This window comes from Lissotriton vulgaris, chromosome 2_2 (assembly GCF_964263255.1).
Source record: "Lissotriton vulgaris chromosome 2_2, aLisVul1.2, whole genome shotgun sequence".
NCBI classification, from domain to species: domain Eukaryota; kingdom Metazoa; phylum Chordata; class Amphibia; order Caudata; family Salamandridae; genus Lissotriton; species Lissotriton vulgaris.
The window spans coordinates 190,464,325-190,481,998 of NC_141688.1; the positions used below are offsets into that span (position 1 = coordinate 190,464,325).

The following is a 17,674-nucleotide window of genomic DNA, read 5'->3' on the forward strand; positions in this document are numbered from 1 at the left end:
AGTAGTGTCTCTGAAACTACCATATTTACGGATCTAGCTTCTCACAACATTATCATGATGCCTCAAACATCATGTAGAAGGCCTCTTTACACACTATGTACCAATTTCATTCTATCTTCATCCACGGGGCGACAGAGCTATCTACATATCCAAAACAACGTTAATCTACAACATAGATCACAAAGCTGATTACTATCATAAATATTGAGCATCCGGATAGATTATTAGAGGAGGCACCGAGGGTCCCTGCATGCTGGGGCTTCACCATGCAGCAGTCTGACATCTTGTGAGGGTCGTCCAGATTGAGACAAAGACAGGGTCCTTCATACTCTCCCGCCAGGTAATGTGGTTGGATTGTCCGTTGGGGAGATTCTTGGCTCTACAACTACACACACTCTAGGTACAATTAGAGTAGGCTTTGCACAGTAGTAGTACGCCTGATTATTGTCTTGTTTATATGTCTGCATATATACTGTGCAGTAGAACTGTACCAACTATTTACTCTTTGGGTGCTTGTTATCACTTTCATCGGCTTCTGTCCTCTGATTATCGCACTACATGTATTCTATACAAGACTAACAAGGATTCAATAAATATATTGAAAAAGTCCCAGTTTGTATTATCTGTATATTTCTATGAGCACGAGTAAGCACGAGTGGCTGAGCAAAAGGTACTGTTCTGTTTCCACGTTCCCTGAGGGGTCAGGGTTGTCATGTTCAATAGTTACCAGAAATGATTTGTTCCCTGGTAAGCTTAGCTGGTCTCAAGGCCTACATGTCCTGCGGGGTGCCCGGAATCAGTCTAGGCACCTCACCCAAAGTTCATGTTGTCCAACAAACGTGCAGATCCTATGGATTAGTAGGAACTACACAACACTATTAATCACTGATATTCTGCTTGTTTTGGACCATTTACAATGCTATGCTACCGTTTGACTACCGTCGCAATACAGAAATAAGTCAAATAACACACACATAACATGTTTGTTCCTGGCATGCTTGTGCAGCCCCCTTCTAAGTTACTGATAGCACCATCGCAAAATAATAGGATATTTTCAAGTGTGCCTGGGAGCATGTTCCCGTGCAAATGAGGGAAACACTTTGCTTCTCTGCCTGCGTCGTATTATTATGTTTGTGGGTCAGTAGGATAGAGGCTTTCGGGAGCTGTGTTGATTGTGCCCTCACTGAAGGCAGGCCTCTGGTGGAGGGTCCCATGGACCACCTAGACATCCCTCTGCAGGCAGGTGCAGCCATTCGTTGCACCTGCCTACTGGGGTATCTCTGTCTTTCCTTCGAGGTGTGGGCCAGTGCCACCAGCAGTGTGAAAGATGGAGCCGCTGCTTCATGGATGGGAGTTTGTGACTGCCATAGGGCCAGCGTTTTGATGGTATTAGGGCATGGAGGCAGTGTTGATGCCATGTGCACCTTGTTGAAAGCGCACCATGATGCAGTCTGGGTCAGTGAGGCCATACCATAATACAATCATTGAATTTCAACACATGCCTATGCAATTTCCCATTTACAGGATGAATGAGAGAGGGGGAATGGATGGATGGGTGGGTGGGTGAGAGGAAAGATCTGATGATGTGGTACAAACATGTTCTTGTCAAGCACACTTTCCGGAACATGCATGCAGGGCCGAAATGGCCATAGCAGGCACCGAGCGTTTCCCCGTGGGTTGCCAGGTTAAGGGCCGGCTTTAGAGCCCTGGTGGCCTTTTTTGTTATCAGGGGTCACCAGCAACATAAGCGGTTCAAAGTTTTCCTTCCGCTAGCACGTCGGCAACCCTCTGCTCTCCCACTCCCAACCCCCCTTCCACCCCGGCCGCCAGAGCTGTTTGCCAGGGCCAGTTTCGGTTTCCACTCCGGTCGTGCATGCATGTTCACTACTGTAGTTAAATATGGCTCTGGCAGACTCTGGAAGTACTGTAATATTTCATTAGCTCCTCTTTAGAACTATATTTAAAACATATCTTTGAACCACTATGTTTGTAAAATTCTGCTGCTGAAAGCACCATTTGGCTACAATTTTTCCAAAGGTTTCCTACGGGAAAAAGTAGCTTTCAGAACCATGGAGAGCGTCACGCTTTTTGACTGCATTTGCAATGTCAGTGATTGTGGTGAAAGTTAAGAAAACATTGATTTAAAAGACAAAACATATAATCCCGCAAAAAATCTCTATTTTACTCTGATGCAAATACTAGGGACTATGTCCCTCAAAATAATATTAATGCATATGGTCCTGGCACTACATACATATGGCATTCACACAGGTGAGTCAAAACCCAATACCCAAAAGGCCTCTGCCAAAGGAAAGTGCACCACCATCAAAGACTGATCCATACACCCGGTCTGCTAATAGTGCCAAGAAGCTAAGGAACAGGTCAACACTGCACTTTATGTGTGAGAAAAAAAACTTTTAGGAAATTGGAAATGACAATTCTGGACCTAAACAAACCGTACATAAACTACAGTATCAATAGAAAGTAAACAACAACTTACTCTTTATTTTTTTTATATAGATTTTTTTTATTGATATTAATGAATCCAAGAATAAATCTGACAATCACAAATAAAGTTGCCTAAACACTTATTTATACTGTATTTAGATATAGTTACTTATTTTCCCAGTTTATGCAATTCTCAATAAATTCAAATGGCATCTATACAATATAAAAGCAACATTCAATGATGACATGGCTTTTGGTTCCAATATATGTATTCAGTATAAACATCCAGTATACCTCTCTGCATTTGCGTACATTAGTACTCATACTGCCTGAGGTGAGTCGAACTTTTTCAAGGATAAGCCAGCGTATATCTTCCGCAGTATGTTTGGCCTCCATGTAATGTTTCACTAGAGGAGCTTGAATTTTCTGTGTGCGAATAGCCGACCTATGCTCTGATAGTCCTTTTCCTTTTTCTTTTTTCCTTTTTCTATTATCTTTATTGCTGATTCTGATTCATTCTCTTTTTTTTCTTCTTGTTTCATTTCATTTATATGCTTGATTGAATTTCGAATCATGCTTTTAACACTCATATTGAAATGTTCACTTGGTGATGGTTCGTGGCGGATGTAGATTAATGGACACTAACCCATTGGGGTTATTGAGTTAGGTGATTTATCATGAATGTGGAACGACTAGCAGTTTTTGAATGCTAATTGGTTATAATTATAAACCTCAAGTTGGAAAAGAGGCTGCTTTATGTATATAGGACCATTGTACAGTACCGATAGAATTTTCTTTGGTTACCTGCACTTTGTTTAGGTTGAGACTCATGTTCATTCGTGGCTTCCTGATGAAGGCTGATAGCCGAAACGCGTGTAGGATATATTGGAACCCAAAGCCATGTCATCATTAACTGTTGCTTTTATATTGTATATATGTCATTTAAATTTATTGAGAATTGCATAAACTGTGAAAATAAGTAACTATATCTCAATACAGTATAAATAATTGTTTAGGCAGCTCTATTCGATTGTCAGAGTTATTCTTGGATTTATTAATTTCAATAAAAAGATTTTTTTTCTCTTTATATGAATAACATAAAGGGTAAGTTGTTGTTTACTGTCTATTGATACTGTAGTTTATGTACTGTTTGTTTAGGTCCAGAATTGTCATTTCCAATTTCCTAAAAGGTTTTTTCTCACACATAAGCTACTTGCCCCGGTTTAGGAATATTAGTCGGGGTACCTCTTCTCTTTACAACACTGCACTTTACACACCCCACCCAACAGCTCTTATGTGTTCAGCTAAGAACTAAAAATGCAACTATGCCAATACCATGTCCCATCCTCTGGCCCACTGGGAAACTCTAAGCTTAGGGTAACCAACTCACTCATTAGCATTATGAAAACCATCTCCAGTCTGACATTTTTATTTACAAATAATTGATCTAAGGTATATTAGTCTAGTTCATTCTATGGAGGCAAAACAAGACTACAACTCCCAGAATGCATTAGTTTATTCACACAAACGTTTATCAACAAAAAAAGTGTCGGTAATGATTTGGATAGAGGGTTAAACTACCTCTAATTGTGGCCACCACTCTACAGGAGATCGAAGGGCTACTGGCCAAATGGCCATCCTGGGCGTCGCTCTGACACTGTAGCTAGAATGAGCCCTTAATAGTCTTGGTACCTTCACCCTTTATCTAGCCACCAGTTCACCTTTCTCCCCAGTCTCCTCTAATTCACCTTCTAGAATAATCCCATTGCCAATTTGTAATTTTATGAATACTCAAATGTATTTTGGCCCTATTAATCCAAATTAGAACTCTGCCTGGACTGTACTACTATCCCCGTACTCTCCAGTACAAGATTGGGCAGGCATCCTCGGACCAGTATGTTAGGGGGTGTGGTGAACCTGGTACTTTCTTCCATATTCTCTGGGACTGTCAGAGGTACTTGAGATGTTGATACAACCGGAGGCATGCTGGCTTCTGCTCAGGATCACAGGAGAACCTGATGGCCAGCGCACACGCAAACATGGCAATGACTGGCCTCAGGGGTGGCATACCGTAATATTGCTTGGCTGTGGGGGCACTAGAGCCACCAAAACTCTCTGACTGGATTTCTGACATGGACGTGTGCCGACTGGCAGAAAAAGTAGTCTACAAAAGTAGAGGTTGCCCAAAGAAGTGGGGAAAAATATGGAGTCCATGGGAGGAATAAAGATTCTAGCAGGGACAGGGAGGCGGGGCCATAGGTTCGGGAATGTTATAAATTTGGATATATGCATTGCATTGACTTGATTGACACACGTGCTCTCCGATACGCTTGTGTATTGCTGCTCCACCCGCTACGAAGTCTTCGGAACATACGATTACTTGAATTCACTGTGTACCAGGATGGATTGACTTGTCACTTAATAAAAATATATCTTTTTTAAATATATGTCTTTTGGCATTCCCAACCCAACAAAGATATCCATATTTTATTTTTTTGCAGTTTTTAGAAATAGGACAAACTTGACCCGTAGTAATTGTAGCGCTACATACGAGCACCACTTTGTTTTTTTTGTAAGCACAGGGAGAATAAGTGTTTTGCCCATAATCACAGGGGGGGGCTTATGTACAAGCCCCTTGCTCCACCGGTAGGTCGCGTTTTCCCATGTTAAAAGTGATGCATCGGCGGCGCAAGAGGCTTGCAAATAAGTCCCAGGATGTTGAGCCAATGCTGGGACTCTAACTCGCTTCCCCAGTTTGAAACTCGGCCGCTCTGACTGTTACGCCTCATCTCATCCTCTCTATAGCGCTGAAGATGCAAGGCTACAAATCATTTTCTTCCATAATGTCAGCTTGATTGAATCAACAGAAGGGAACCAGGACTGCAACTTCCACAATGCATTAGAATGCTAAAATAGCAGCCATAGCGGTAGCACTGCTCCTTTCCTGTCATGAAGTCAGGTAACAGTACCTACAACGTGCATTCTTTCTTCGCGAGCTGAGATAATATTATTATTAATAAAAAAAAAATTAAAAAGCAATTCGATCCCTGCAGCACGTGATCCGATGTGTCCCACACATCTTGAGGGGAGGCGGGGGGGATGCGCCAGCTGGACGTTTGATCTTTACAGCATGTTGTGGTCCCTGGGATGGGCTCCCCCTCTCGGTGGGGGGCCTCATTAGCTTCAATGAAAATCAGGCGCCTTTGAACGCGTGCGCGCGAGCGAGCGCTTCTGCAGTGACAAGAAGTGCCCTCGCAGCACACCTACCCGCTGCTGTCAGGATGAAGGGAGCCCTCCCCCACTCAGCGGAGCCTAGCTCGGGAGGAAAGTAGCATTAATACACAAAAGGGCACACAGTGCTCGGGATTCGCGGGAAATCATCATATTATAGCGCCGGGCAGCTGGGACCGCCAGCTTGCAACTTCCTCCCGTTTCACAGTTCCTTCAGCATCTCGGATGCAGCAGGAAGCTGTCACACATGACAATCATCCCTTTAAAAACACAGTACCACAGGCTGCCACGCGCGGGCGGCTAAACCTTCTGCAGACTTTCGGAATCAACACGTCTTTCCCTCCAAATGGCGTTGTTTCCATATTAAATAACAGTCTTGGGCGACTTACTTAATTAAAATGTACAAAAGGTGCAGAATAGGCGCGCTTTCTGAATCCTTATTGCACGGGGCTGTGGTGCAATCTAGCAACCAAACTGCCCTCTGTGGAAACCGCAACACGTCATACCACTGTGTGACCTGGGGACGAAGAGCCGCCCTGGACACTGACTTACTACTGGGGTTACAGCGCCCCTTCATTCTAGGCGGCGGCCTGGCAGGACTCCAGTCGGGGTACCACGCGGGTGGACGGCGTCCCTCCACTTATTTTACCGGGGAGACCCCGTCCCCGATGGAATTCACTCTTTGGTCTGTCAGGGACGAGGAGCTCGGCACCTTTCGTGACGTCACTACCGGTGACAGCGTCCCCCCACTTATTTTTTACGACTTTCCTGGCACCTTCGTTACTGTCAAGGCTCAGCAGACTTTACATTCACCATGTCAAATATTTAACTGCCAAAGGCCTGTGTTGATGGTACTAGGTAACCTGTTGAATAAATATTATTTTGTTTACTGATTGTTGTTATTCTTTGTCCGGTAAGGCTAGTGTTAAAAATGTGTCCCTCGCATGATTATATTTCACATATATAAGGCTGCACCCTAAGTTACAATAGGCCACACTTCTGAGAAGCTTCCGAGGCCACGCCTCTTTTCTAACACGTCACAATCCCCAGTTAATGAGCTCCTTGGTTTCCCATGTGCGTGTGGCCCATCTAAGCCTTCTGGGATCTGTTGCACGGTTTATTCAATTCTATAATCAGCACGAGTCCCAGAATGCAAAGAAAAACCTGGAGTGCATGAACTACTCACAGAGGGACCTTGGAAACTCGAGAGCTCTAACAGTTGCATCTCACGCTCGGCCTGGCAGCCTTCCCAACCTGCCTCGTTGCCTTTCTCACCTTCACAGATGAAATCAGAACAGTTAGTCACACATTAACCGTGACACCCTTACCATTGTCTCTCTGACCCTTCAAACCGCACTTGCAAGTATCCCTGGTCTTGACATTGAGATTTTCACCCTCGAGAACCTGTGCATAAAGCATGTACTCTGGCTGCTCTCTGAAAGTGGTGGAGGTGCAAGGAGCGCATGCGCCGGATTTCTAAGACCCCAGGAGTGCTCTGCTATTACAGAAAGGACCACGGATGCTAGCTGGCATACATTTAGCTCCCGTGCTATGCCAAGGAAGCTTCCCTTTAATTGCATAGGGGAGTGCCCCTCACAAAAGAGGGGTCCCTTTTCAACTGTGCCGTATTACGGGCTTGCGAGAGGTCTCAGGGGGCTAGCAGTGGCACGCTGTCAGTGCACCCACCGAGGGCACCCCTTGGGTGGAGCCGAGGGGGCTCCACAGATACCTCACGGTGGGCCCATGCGCCTGTCTGCAGGTGGGTCCTCCCCCTTTAAATGCGAGTCCGGGTCTGCTGCCTCAGTGACAAGAGGACTGAACCCTTTAAACATCGGGCCCCCTTTTCTCTAAGCCACTGGGGAGGGAGAGATTGACTGTACTGGGGTGCAATGTACTGGTCTGTCCCGGGCTCACCCAGTTCGTGAGGGGCACTATGCCCTAACGTGGGACGGCCCCTGGTCCTTTTTCAGCACCTCCTCCTCCTCCTAAAAGTGGGTCTGAACATGCTCTATAGTTAGAAAAAACAATCCCTGCTGTGGTCATGCCAATCAATCAGTATTTGTAGAGCGCAGCTCTGTCACCCCTGGAGGGTCTGGGGTCTGTGATCTGGGGCGCAACGACTTCATCGTGCAGCTTCATGTCACATCACACCGGGATTACTGCAACTTGTGCTCTGATACTCTCACACTGATACTCTTACACTGACACACTCACACTGACACCCTCACACTGATAGTCTCACGCTGATAGTCTCCTACTGACTCTCTCACGCTGATACTCTCACACTGATACCCTCACGCTGATACTCTCACAATGATACTCTCTCACTGATACCCACACGCTGATACTCTCACGCTGATACTCTCACACTGATACCCTCACGCTGATACTCTCACGCTGATACTCTCACACTGATACTCTCACGCTGATACCCTCACGCTGATACTCTCACGCTGATACTGTCACACTGATACCCTCAAGCTGATAACCTTACACCGATAACCTTACACTGATACTCTCAAGCTGATACCCACACACACACACTCTCACACTGATACTCTCAGGCTGATACTCTCACACACACTCTTACACTGATACTCTCACACTGACCCCCTCACACTGATAGTCTCATAATGACACTCTCACGCTGATACTCTCACGCTGATACTCTCACACTGATACCCTCACGCTGATACTCTCACGCTGATACTCTCACACTGATACCCTCACGCTGATAACCTTACACTGATACCCTCACGCTGATACTCTCACACTGATACCCACACACACACACACTCTCACACTGATTTTCTCAGGCTGATACTCTCACACACACTCTTACACTGTTACTCACCCACTGACAACCTCACACTGATACTCTCACACTGATAGTCTCATAATGACACTCTCACACTGATACTCTCACAATGATACTCTCACACTGATACCCTCACGCTGATACTCTCACACTGATACCCTCACGCTGATACTCTCACAATGATACTCTCACACTGATACCCTCACGCTGATACTCTCACGCTGATACTCTCACGCTGATACCCTCACGCTGATACTCTCACACTGATACTCTCACACTGATACCCTCACGCTGATACTCTCACGCTGATACTCTCACACTGATACCCTCACGCTGATAACCTTACACTGATACCCTCACGCTGATACTCTCACGCTGATACCCACACACACACTCTCACACTGATACTCTCAGGCTGATACTCTCAGGCTGATACTCTCACGCTGATACCCACACACACACTCTCACACTAATACTCTCACGCTGATACTCTCACACTGATACCCTCACGCTGATACTCTCACGCTGATACTCTCACACTGATACCCTCACGCTGATACTCTCACGCTGATACTCTCACACTGATACCCTCACGCTGATACTCTCACGCTGATACTCTCACACTGATACCCTCACTCTGATAACCTTACACTGAAACCCTCACGCTGATACTCTCACGCTGATACCCACACACACACTCTCACACTGATACTCTCAGGCTGATACTCTCAGGCTGATACTCTCATACACACTCTTACACTGATACTCTCACACTGACACCCTCACACTGATACTCTCACACTGATAGTCTCATAATGACACTCTCACCCTGATACTCTCACAATGATACTCTCACACTGATACCCTCACACTGATACCCTCACGCTGATACTCTCACACTGATACTCTCACACTGATACTCTCACAATGATACCCTCACGCTGATACTCTCACACTGATAGCCTCACGCTGATACTCTCATACTGATACCCTCACGCTGATACTCTCACACTGATACTCTCACAATGATACCCTCACGCTGATACTCTCACACTGATACCTTACACTGTTACCCTTACGCTGATAATCTTACACTAATACCCTCACGCTGATACCCTCACACACACCCTCACACTGATCTCTCAGGCTGATACTCTCACACACACTCTTACACTGGTACCCTCACACTGACACCCTCATACTGATACTCTCACACACCGATACTCTCACACACGATACTCTCACACACTGACACACTCAAACTGATACTCTCACGCTGATACTCTCACGCTGATACTCTCACTCTGATACTGTCACACTGATACTGTCACACTGATACAGTCACACTGATACTCTCATGCTGATACTCTCACGCTGATACTCTCACACCGATACTCTCACACACTGACACCCTCAAACTGATACTCTCACGCTGATACCCTCACACTGATACTCTCATGCTGATACCCTCACACTGACACTCTCACGCTGACACTCTCACGCTGACACTCTCACACAGACACTCTCACACAGACACTCTCACGCGGATAGTCTCATGCTGATACCCTCACACTGATACCCTCATACTGATACCCTCGCACTGATACCCTCGCACTGATACCCTCGCACTGATACGCTCACGCTGATACTCTCACGCTGATACCCTCACACTGACACTCTCACACTGACACCCTCATACTGACACCCTCACATTGATACTCTCACACTCTGATACTTACACTGATACTCTCACAAATCAAATCAAATCAAATGTCTTTATTTAGATATAAGACAGATATCTTTAAAAGAATACTACATTTTAAAAAAAAGTACAGAAACACGATTGATTGTTTACCAGTCGTATAAAAAGTAGAGGTTATCCACAACTTGATCCTTCTTATTGAATAACATTATGAGATGAACGCAACCAGTGGTAGCTTATGTATAAAGACAGCCCAATACTCCTACAATACTGTTAGTTGTTTCATTTTTGCTTCCTTAGGAGTTAATGGATGTTGTAAGGTATATTAGTAGTTAAAAGGATCTGGGCAAGGCTTAGTGGGGATACTCTCACATTAATATTCTCACACATTGATACTCTCACACACTGATACTCTCATGCTGACACTCTTACACTGATACTCTCACACTGACACCCTCACACTGATACTCTCACACTGATAGTCTCATAATGACACTCTCACCCTGATACTCTCACAATGATACTCTCACACTGATACCCTCACACTGATACCCTCACGCTGATACTCTCACACTGATACTCTCACAATGATACCCTCACGCTGATACTCTCACACTGATAGCCTCACGCTGATACTCTCATACTGATACCCTCACGCTGATACTCTCACACTGATACTCTCACAATGATACCCTCACGCTGATACTCTCACACTGATACAGTGATACCTTACACTGACACACTGATACCTTACACTGATATCCTTACGCTGATAATCTTACACTAATACCCTCACGCTGATACCCTCACACACACCCTCACACTGATCTCTCAGGCTGATACTCTCACACACACTCTTACACTGGTACCCTCACACTGACACCCTCATACTGATACTCTCACACACCGATACTCTCACACACGATACTCTCACACACTGACACACTCAAACTGATACTCTCACGCTGATACTCTCACGCTGATACTCTCACTCTGATACTGTCACACTGATACTGTCACACTGATACAGTCACACTGATACTCTCATGCTGATACTCTCACGCTGATACGCTCACACCGATACTCTCACACACTGACACCCTCAAACTGATACTCTCACGCTGATACCCTCACACTGATACTCTCATGCTGATACCCTCACACTGACACTCTCACGCTGACACTCTCACACTGACACTCTCACACAGACACTCTCACACAGACACTCTCATGCAGATAGTCTCATGCTGATACCCTCACACTGATACCCTCATACTGATACCCTCGCACTGATACCCTCGCACTAATACCCTCGCACTGACACGCTCACGCTGATACTCTCACGCTGATACCCTCACACTGACACTCTCACACTGACACCCTCATACTGACACCCTCACATTGATACTCTCACACTCTGATACTTACACTGATACTCTCACAAATCAAATCAAATCAAATGTCTTTATTTAGATATAAGACAGATATCTTTAAAAGAATACTACATTTTAAAAAAAAAGTACAAAAACACGATTGATTGTTTACCAGTCGTATAAAAAGTAGAGGTTATCCACAACTTGATCCTTCTTATTGAATAACATTATGAGATGAACGCAACCAGTGGTAGCTTATGTATAAAGACAGCCCAATACTCCTACAATACATTTTATAGTTGTTTCATTTTTGCTTCCTTAGGAGTTAATGGATGTTGTAAGGTATATTAGTAGTTAAAAGGATCTGGGCAAGGCTTAGTGGGGATACTCTCACATTAATATTCTCACACATTGATACTCTCACACACTGATACTCTCATGCTGATACTCTCACACTGATACTCTCACAATGATACTCCCACACTGATACTCTTACACTGATACTCTCACACTGATACTCTCACACTGATACTCACACACTGATACTCACACGCTGATACTCACACGCTAATACTCTCACATTAAAACCCTCACGCTGATAGTAAATGTAAATGTAGTGCATTTTGTAAAGCACACAGCTGCCCCAACAGGGCGCTCCGGCGCTATATAACGCTGTGGAACCCTTCCTGGCTCTCCCTGTGAGATGCCCCTCCTGGGCACCCCCAAGGTGAAGCCAGGCATCCCAGTGTTGTAGGGGCCGTTGTGGAGATTAAGCAAGCTAGTGCCCAGAGTTGCAGCGTGGGCCCCATGATTAGAGTAGGCGCCGAGGCGAGAATTATCGAGTCCGCGGACATTGAGCCCAAGACCCTGCCGCGTCGGGACTTGAACCCTGGTACCGGGCCTGATCTCTGCTTCAGAGTCTGCCGCTCTAACCAGTGAGCCACACTTCTCCACTGAGCCTCACTTCTCACACTGATTGTCTCACGCTGAAACTCTCACGCTGATACTCTCATGCTGATACTCTCACACTAATACTCTCACGCTAATACTCTCACAGAGATATTGTTACACACTGGTACTCTCACACTGATACTCTCACACACCGATACTCTCACATTGACACCCTCACGCGGATACTCTCACGCTGATGCTCTCACACTGATACTCTCACACTGATACTCTCACACCGATACTCTCACACCGTTACTCTCACACTGATACTCTCACACTGATACTCTCACACTGATACTCTCATGCTGATACTCTCACACTGATACTCTCACACTGATACTCTGACCTACCGAGCACTCTCCTCTGAAAACTCCAACGAGCTCAAAGCTATTGTTTTGCCGGAACTCTGATGATCCTGTCTCTCCAGTCCTGAGATCACTTTCACTGTTACTAGCACAAGCGGTTCAAACGTGGCTAAAAGCGCAGTGGCACGTGTTGCCACGCAGTGGAAGGCCTTTCCAAAGTTAACTGGTCCACTTTCTGTTACTTATTACTTTATACGAGTGCTAAACTGGTGCTAATGAGGTGAAACCTTTGCCCAGACAGTGTTAATCTGTGTCCAATTGTAAAAAATAAGTAAGTAATCCTATCAAAAATGTGCTGCACTATGCTGCATAATTTACGTTCCCTTGCGGAAATAATTTAATCAACCTTGCAGCATAGATCCAGTGGCCCTGGATTAGGGATGCCGTAGCGCTGCGGTCATTGTCGACGACGGAACAGGCACTACTCCCCTATGTCTGACTTATTTATTTATTTATTTAGTGTATTTTATTATAGCGCACAGATACCCCAACGGGGTGTCCCGGCGCTCCTGTGCGATTTAAGCTGATTTAGATGTTATATTAAAGGAGGGATGTTCAACAAAACAGATACTGACTATTGCACTATCTGCTAGGTCGTGGAGTCCATTCGCTATAGCGCTCCGAGGCCACCCGAAGTTGGTCAGCAGTGCGTTACAGAAAACCCATACAAACTAAAGAAAGCGTTATACTGCTCACTATTGGCACCCCTCTTAAAGCACGGCGAGGGGCGCCATGGCCGTCCTGTTTATTATGGGCCACCGACACAGCCTATAGAGCAGCGTTTAGCTGTGTTCCCACTCTACATGGAAAACCTTCATGTCAACACGCGCACTTATGTTTAAGAAGATAGGACCGGTTTCAAGGGCCTCGTTACAAGGGGTCACTTGACAGCTATGAGTGCACGAGACTGGACCTGTTACGTGCTTCACGTATGCGTGTAACATTTCTGAAAAATATATAGACCTGGACATGGGCACGTAGGGGGTGGGAGGTAACACAGGCGCAGGGGGCACCTACCGTGACGGGTCCCCAAAGCCCAAGAGGGGCCCCATTCCGCCCATGGTCACTGAATATTTGTGAGAAATGGGACACTCGGGCCCTTTTTGCATTCTGCAAGGGACGAGACAGCATCAGTGGACAAGAGTGCTGCTAGTTACGACTGCTGGGAATACCTTCTTCTACAGGGAGACCCGCATGTGTCAGGGAACAGCCCCGTCTTCCTCGGGCGCCGCAGCAGGAAGGGCACAGCATGTTTCCTGGAACTTTCTTCGTGCATTCCAGGGAACCTAAGACAAATGCAACCGGTGCTCGTCCAGAAGGGGGAGGGGGAGAGACACCTTCCAGGAAGCACTTGCGGCGGCTCATAGGCGTCCCCTGGGGTGAATGTTCTCATGATGCGCTGCTGGTCAGGACCACGGACAGCAACCATTGAGAGACGCTCCCAGGTACGGCTGCATTGTTACTAGACAACCGCAGAGACAGGATGCCAGCTCGTTTCGTGCGCCCAGCTCTGTACTTTCATTTACCAAAACAATGCATTGTGGGGCCTGTACTTTTCGTTCGCTACAATCACAGCAAACGGACTAACAGAACAGATATTCATCTTCAATGGTAATAAACCAGGACATGACACACGAGGTGCTGCAGACAAAACGCTGTATTCACTCCTGGCACTGAACTACCGTCCCCGCGACCCTGACGAATTGTAAAACGGTGGCTAATGACTTTGCAATTAATTAACACGAGTGTTTTAGTCCTGATGTGATCTCTCTAATATCTGCATTTTTTAAAAATAATCCACCATGCATCGTGTCGGGTCTGGTGACTGAAAGTATCAGCTTCAAGTATCTGTGTTCAACTACTCAGCCACAGGTTCACATTCTAGCAGGCCCCTCAGCTTCTCATCCTTTCGAGGTCGATACATTGAGTACCAAAGAATTTGATGATAACTCTCTCCCAATAGCACCAAGATGCCGACTGACGTTAGCGTTTTATCTACAAGTACCCCGACTACTCTATGAGACCCCCTCTCCCCTACCCACACCCAGAACCCCGCCATCACACATACTATGATCACGCCATATCTGTCGTTAAAGGAGCCAGGAAGGAAGCTGTTACACACCATTGTATTCGCAGCAAGAACTGGCTCAACCAGAGATCCCGGTTCCAACGCCCTCCCCTGCTGATGAAGGGAGCAAGGTTGGGCTCCAGGCAGGAACAGATGGACACGGGTGCCACGCGCGTGGCACTGCTGCGCCTGGCACCTCACACAACTTGAGCAGCTCGGCGGGCACGAAGCGCGTGAAATAACAGCGTGGTGCCCACAGAGAATGGCACAGACTGCAGCGGCTCCTCTGAAATACCCTTCGGGGGAAGGGCGGTGCCCCTCTTAACGTCTGCACGTGGTGCGGCTCACACTGGGTTTCTGTTAATATGTACTAGGTATTAAGGTAAAGACCACAAGCTTTTTCAAAGACGTACAAGACTTCCCCCACCCCGGTAACCCGCCTCTGCGCACCAGTGCGGCCTGTGATCTCTGCGCTGCTGTCCGGGATCCGGGCGCAGCGTGTGATCTAGGCGCATTTTTACCTGTTCGTGGTTGCAACGCAAACTGCAACACAGGGCTCGGAGAAAATAGGACCGGCCTGGCCTGTAAGGCAACATGCAACCTACTGACTGCTTCTACCACACAGTACGAGGAAACACAAAAGGCTGCTAAAAAGATAAGAACCGCGCGGGCGCGGCGTTGCTACTGTTCGGCTAATCTACACATCCACAGACACGGAAAGGTAGCTGAGAGCGCCAGTGGGTGGTCGAAATGTGTGTCCTGGTGATTTCGACAGCTCCGTACAAGAGTTAAGTCTCCCTGAGGCATTGCTAACAAAGCACGCACGCTTAGTAAAGGGCCAGGAATGAGGAATGGCAAACAAGGCGCTGCTTAATAGTTCGTCAATAAACACGTAATTGCGCTGCTTCCAATTAAAGCGGTGAGTAAATCGAATGTCCCGTTTTCACCAAACTACAACTGCTATATATTTGAGCCCCAAACTTGAACATATATAAAAAGCTTTCCTAAAGAAAAACGGCATGCATAATTTGAGGATTTATTAGTAGGCGCCACGTGGGTACACTTGTTCAGCATAACGCATCAATCTGCTACCCATTCAAGACGCTATGGTAAGGTCTGACTCAGTGACTTGAAAACGTCCCCCCTTAGTAAACCAGGTGACCTCTACTGTTTGTCATCGCACAGCCAATAAGCCATCACAGAACTGTCTAAAACACAGCAGGCCAGGCTTCTGGGCGCCCTGCTGCCTACAAACAAATACAACCACCTTTCAGGATGCGGTCCTGTTCGCCAACATAATAATGTATTCGTATAGACCCAGAACCCAATTCAGTTGCTAGAAATAGCGAGGTCCCTCCTGTTCTTTCCAGGCTCAAGGAGGGGGTGCACAAACTCACAGGATAGCGAAACCCGCACTTTATAAACCTGCCGGTGCACCTGCTGAGGCTGCTGCCGGCTGCTCGTCATCATATTAGTGACTTATTATACAGCGCCAGCAAATCTATTGAAAAGAATGGATGTATTCAACCTTCGTATGGTCCTGTCGGGAGCACACATTGGAACAGCCCACACACCAGTAGAAAAGCACAGCGCACCTGTTAAAAATCTGCTGAGACATCCAATCCCATGCCCAAAGCAAACACCCAAAGCGCAGAGCAGCCAGGGGAGGGAGGCGCTGCCGTCAGGCTCCTGGGAAGATGCTCACCTGCTGTGGCGGTGGCCAGGCACACCCACATGACGGCCAACACATCCATGCTTGCTCCAGACATCCCCACGCGCGGCAGAGCCCTCGGCGCCGGTCTCCGCGGAGCCCCGAGGTGGTCCCCTGCAGTCTGCGCGCCCACAGCTCAGCCCCAAACTTGCACTGCGAGTGTGGACAGGTTCCGAGAAGAGGCACCGGCGTCTCAAGCAGCCTGGGAGCGGTCCATGCGCCTCCGAGAGGGGCGGGCTCCCAGCACAATGAACCCGGCAGCGCCCACCAGTGGCAGTCGCGGGTCAGGACTCCGCGAAGCAGTCGAGCTGCTACCCCCAACCAGCGCGCCCCTTCCGCAGTCTCTCTCAGTCTGGCTGTTCTGCTGTGGGAGTGGCTCTCGCGGCGTCCCCCACGAGTCGGCTTGGATTCATCCAAAATCTCCGAGATACAGTACCTGAGGGGCCAATGGAACGAATGGAAATGGGGGTTCCTTCACTCGGGGCTATGGACGGGTTGATGCCCAACTCAGAGCCTCCTCTCCGGTGCTCAGTCGGTCGTCGCCAGTCCCCCTGGCTACCCCTCACTGCCAGCAGACAGGACTGCCATCCATTTCCCGCTGCTAATTACCCCTGGCACCTCGGGAACCAGAAGTGTTGATCATCACACGCGCACTGCCAGGCTGCCTGTTCAGTCACAAAAGTTAGCGATGGATGCAGATAGCTGGTGTGTGAAGATATGTGCATGGATTATCTGTCAGCAGCAACCTTTAAAGCGGCAGGACGAGCGCGTGCTACTGAAGGGCAACCGTGGGCGACGAGTGTGCTCTAGTGGTGAAGTTATCCTGTGTGAAACCAAGAGATCAGCGTTTTAATCCCGACTGCGCCACATTGTGTGACCCTGGTCAATTCAGTTGATCTTGTAGTATCGCAATTCCATCATGTGTCAGAATATAGAGCACTGAAATAGTAAGCTGAAACTATTACTATTACTATTTCAGTGTTTCACTATTGCCCTAAATGGGCGAC

The 17,674-nt window shown here is 47.1% G+C and overlaps 1 protein-coding gene across 1 annotated transcript in view; it reads right to left on the reverse strand.

The window, feature by feature from the left end:
* NELL1 (neural EGFL like 1) overlaps positions 1 to 17,360 on the reverse strand; it is a 3,816,074-nt gene extending 3,798,714 nt beyond the window's left edge. The window contains exon 1 of the mRNA XM_086959505.1: positions 16,662 to 17,360. Coding sequence (XP_086815631.1) covers positions 16,662 to 16,725 — 64 coding nt within the window. The 5' untranslated portion in view covers positions 16,726 to 17,360. The remainder of the gene's footprint in view (positions 1 to 16,661) is intronic.
* Positions 17,361 to 17,674: the final 314 nt, after the last annotated feature.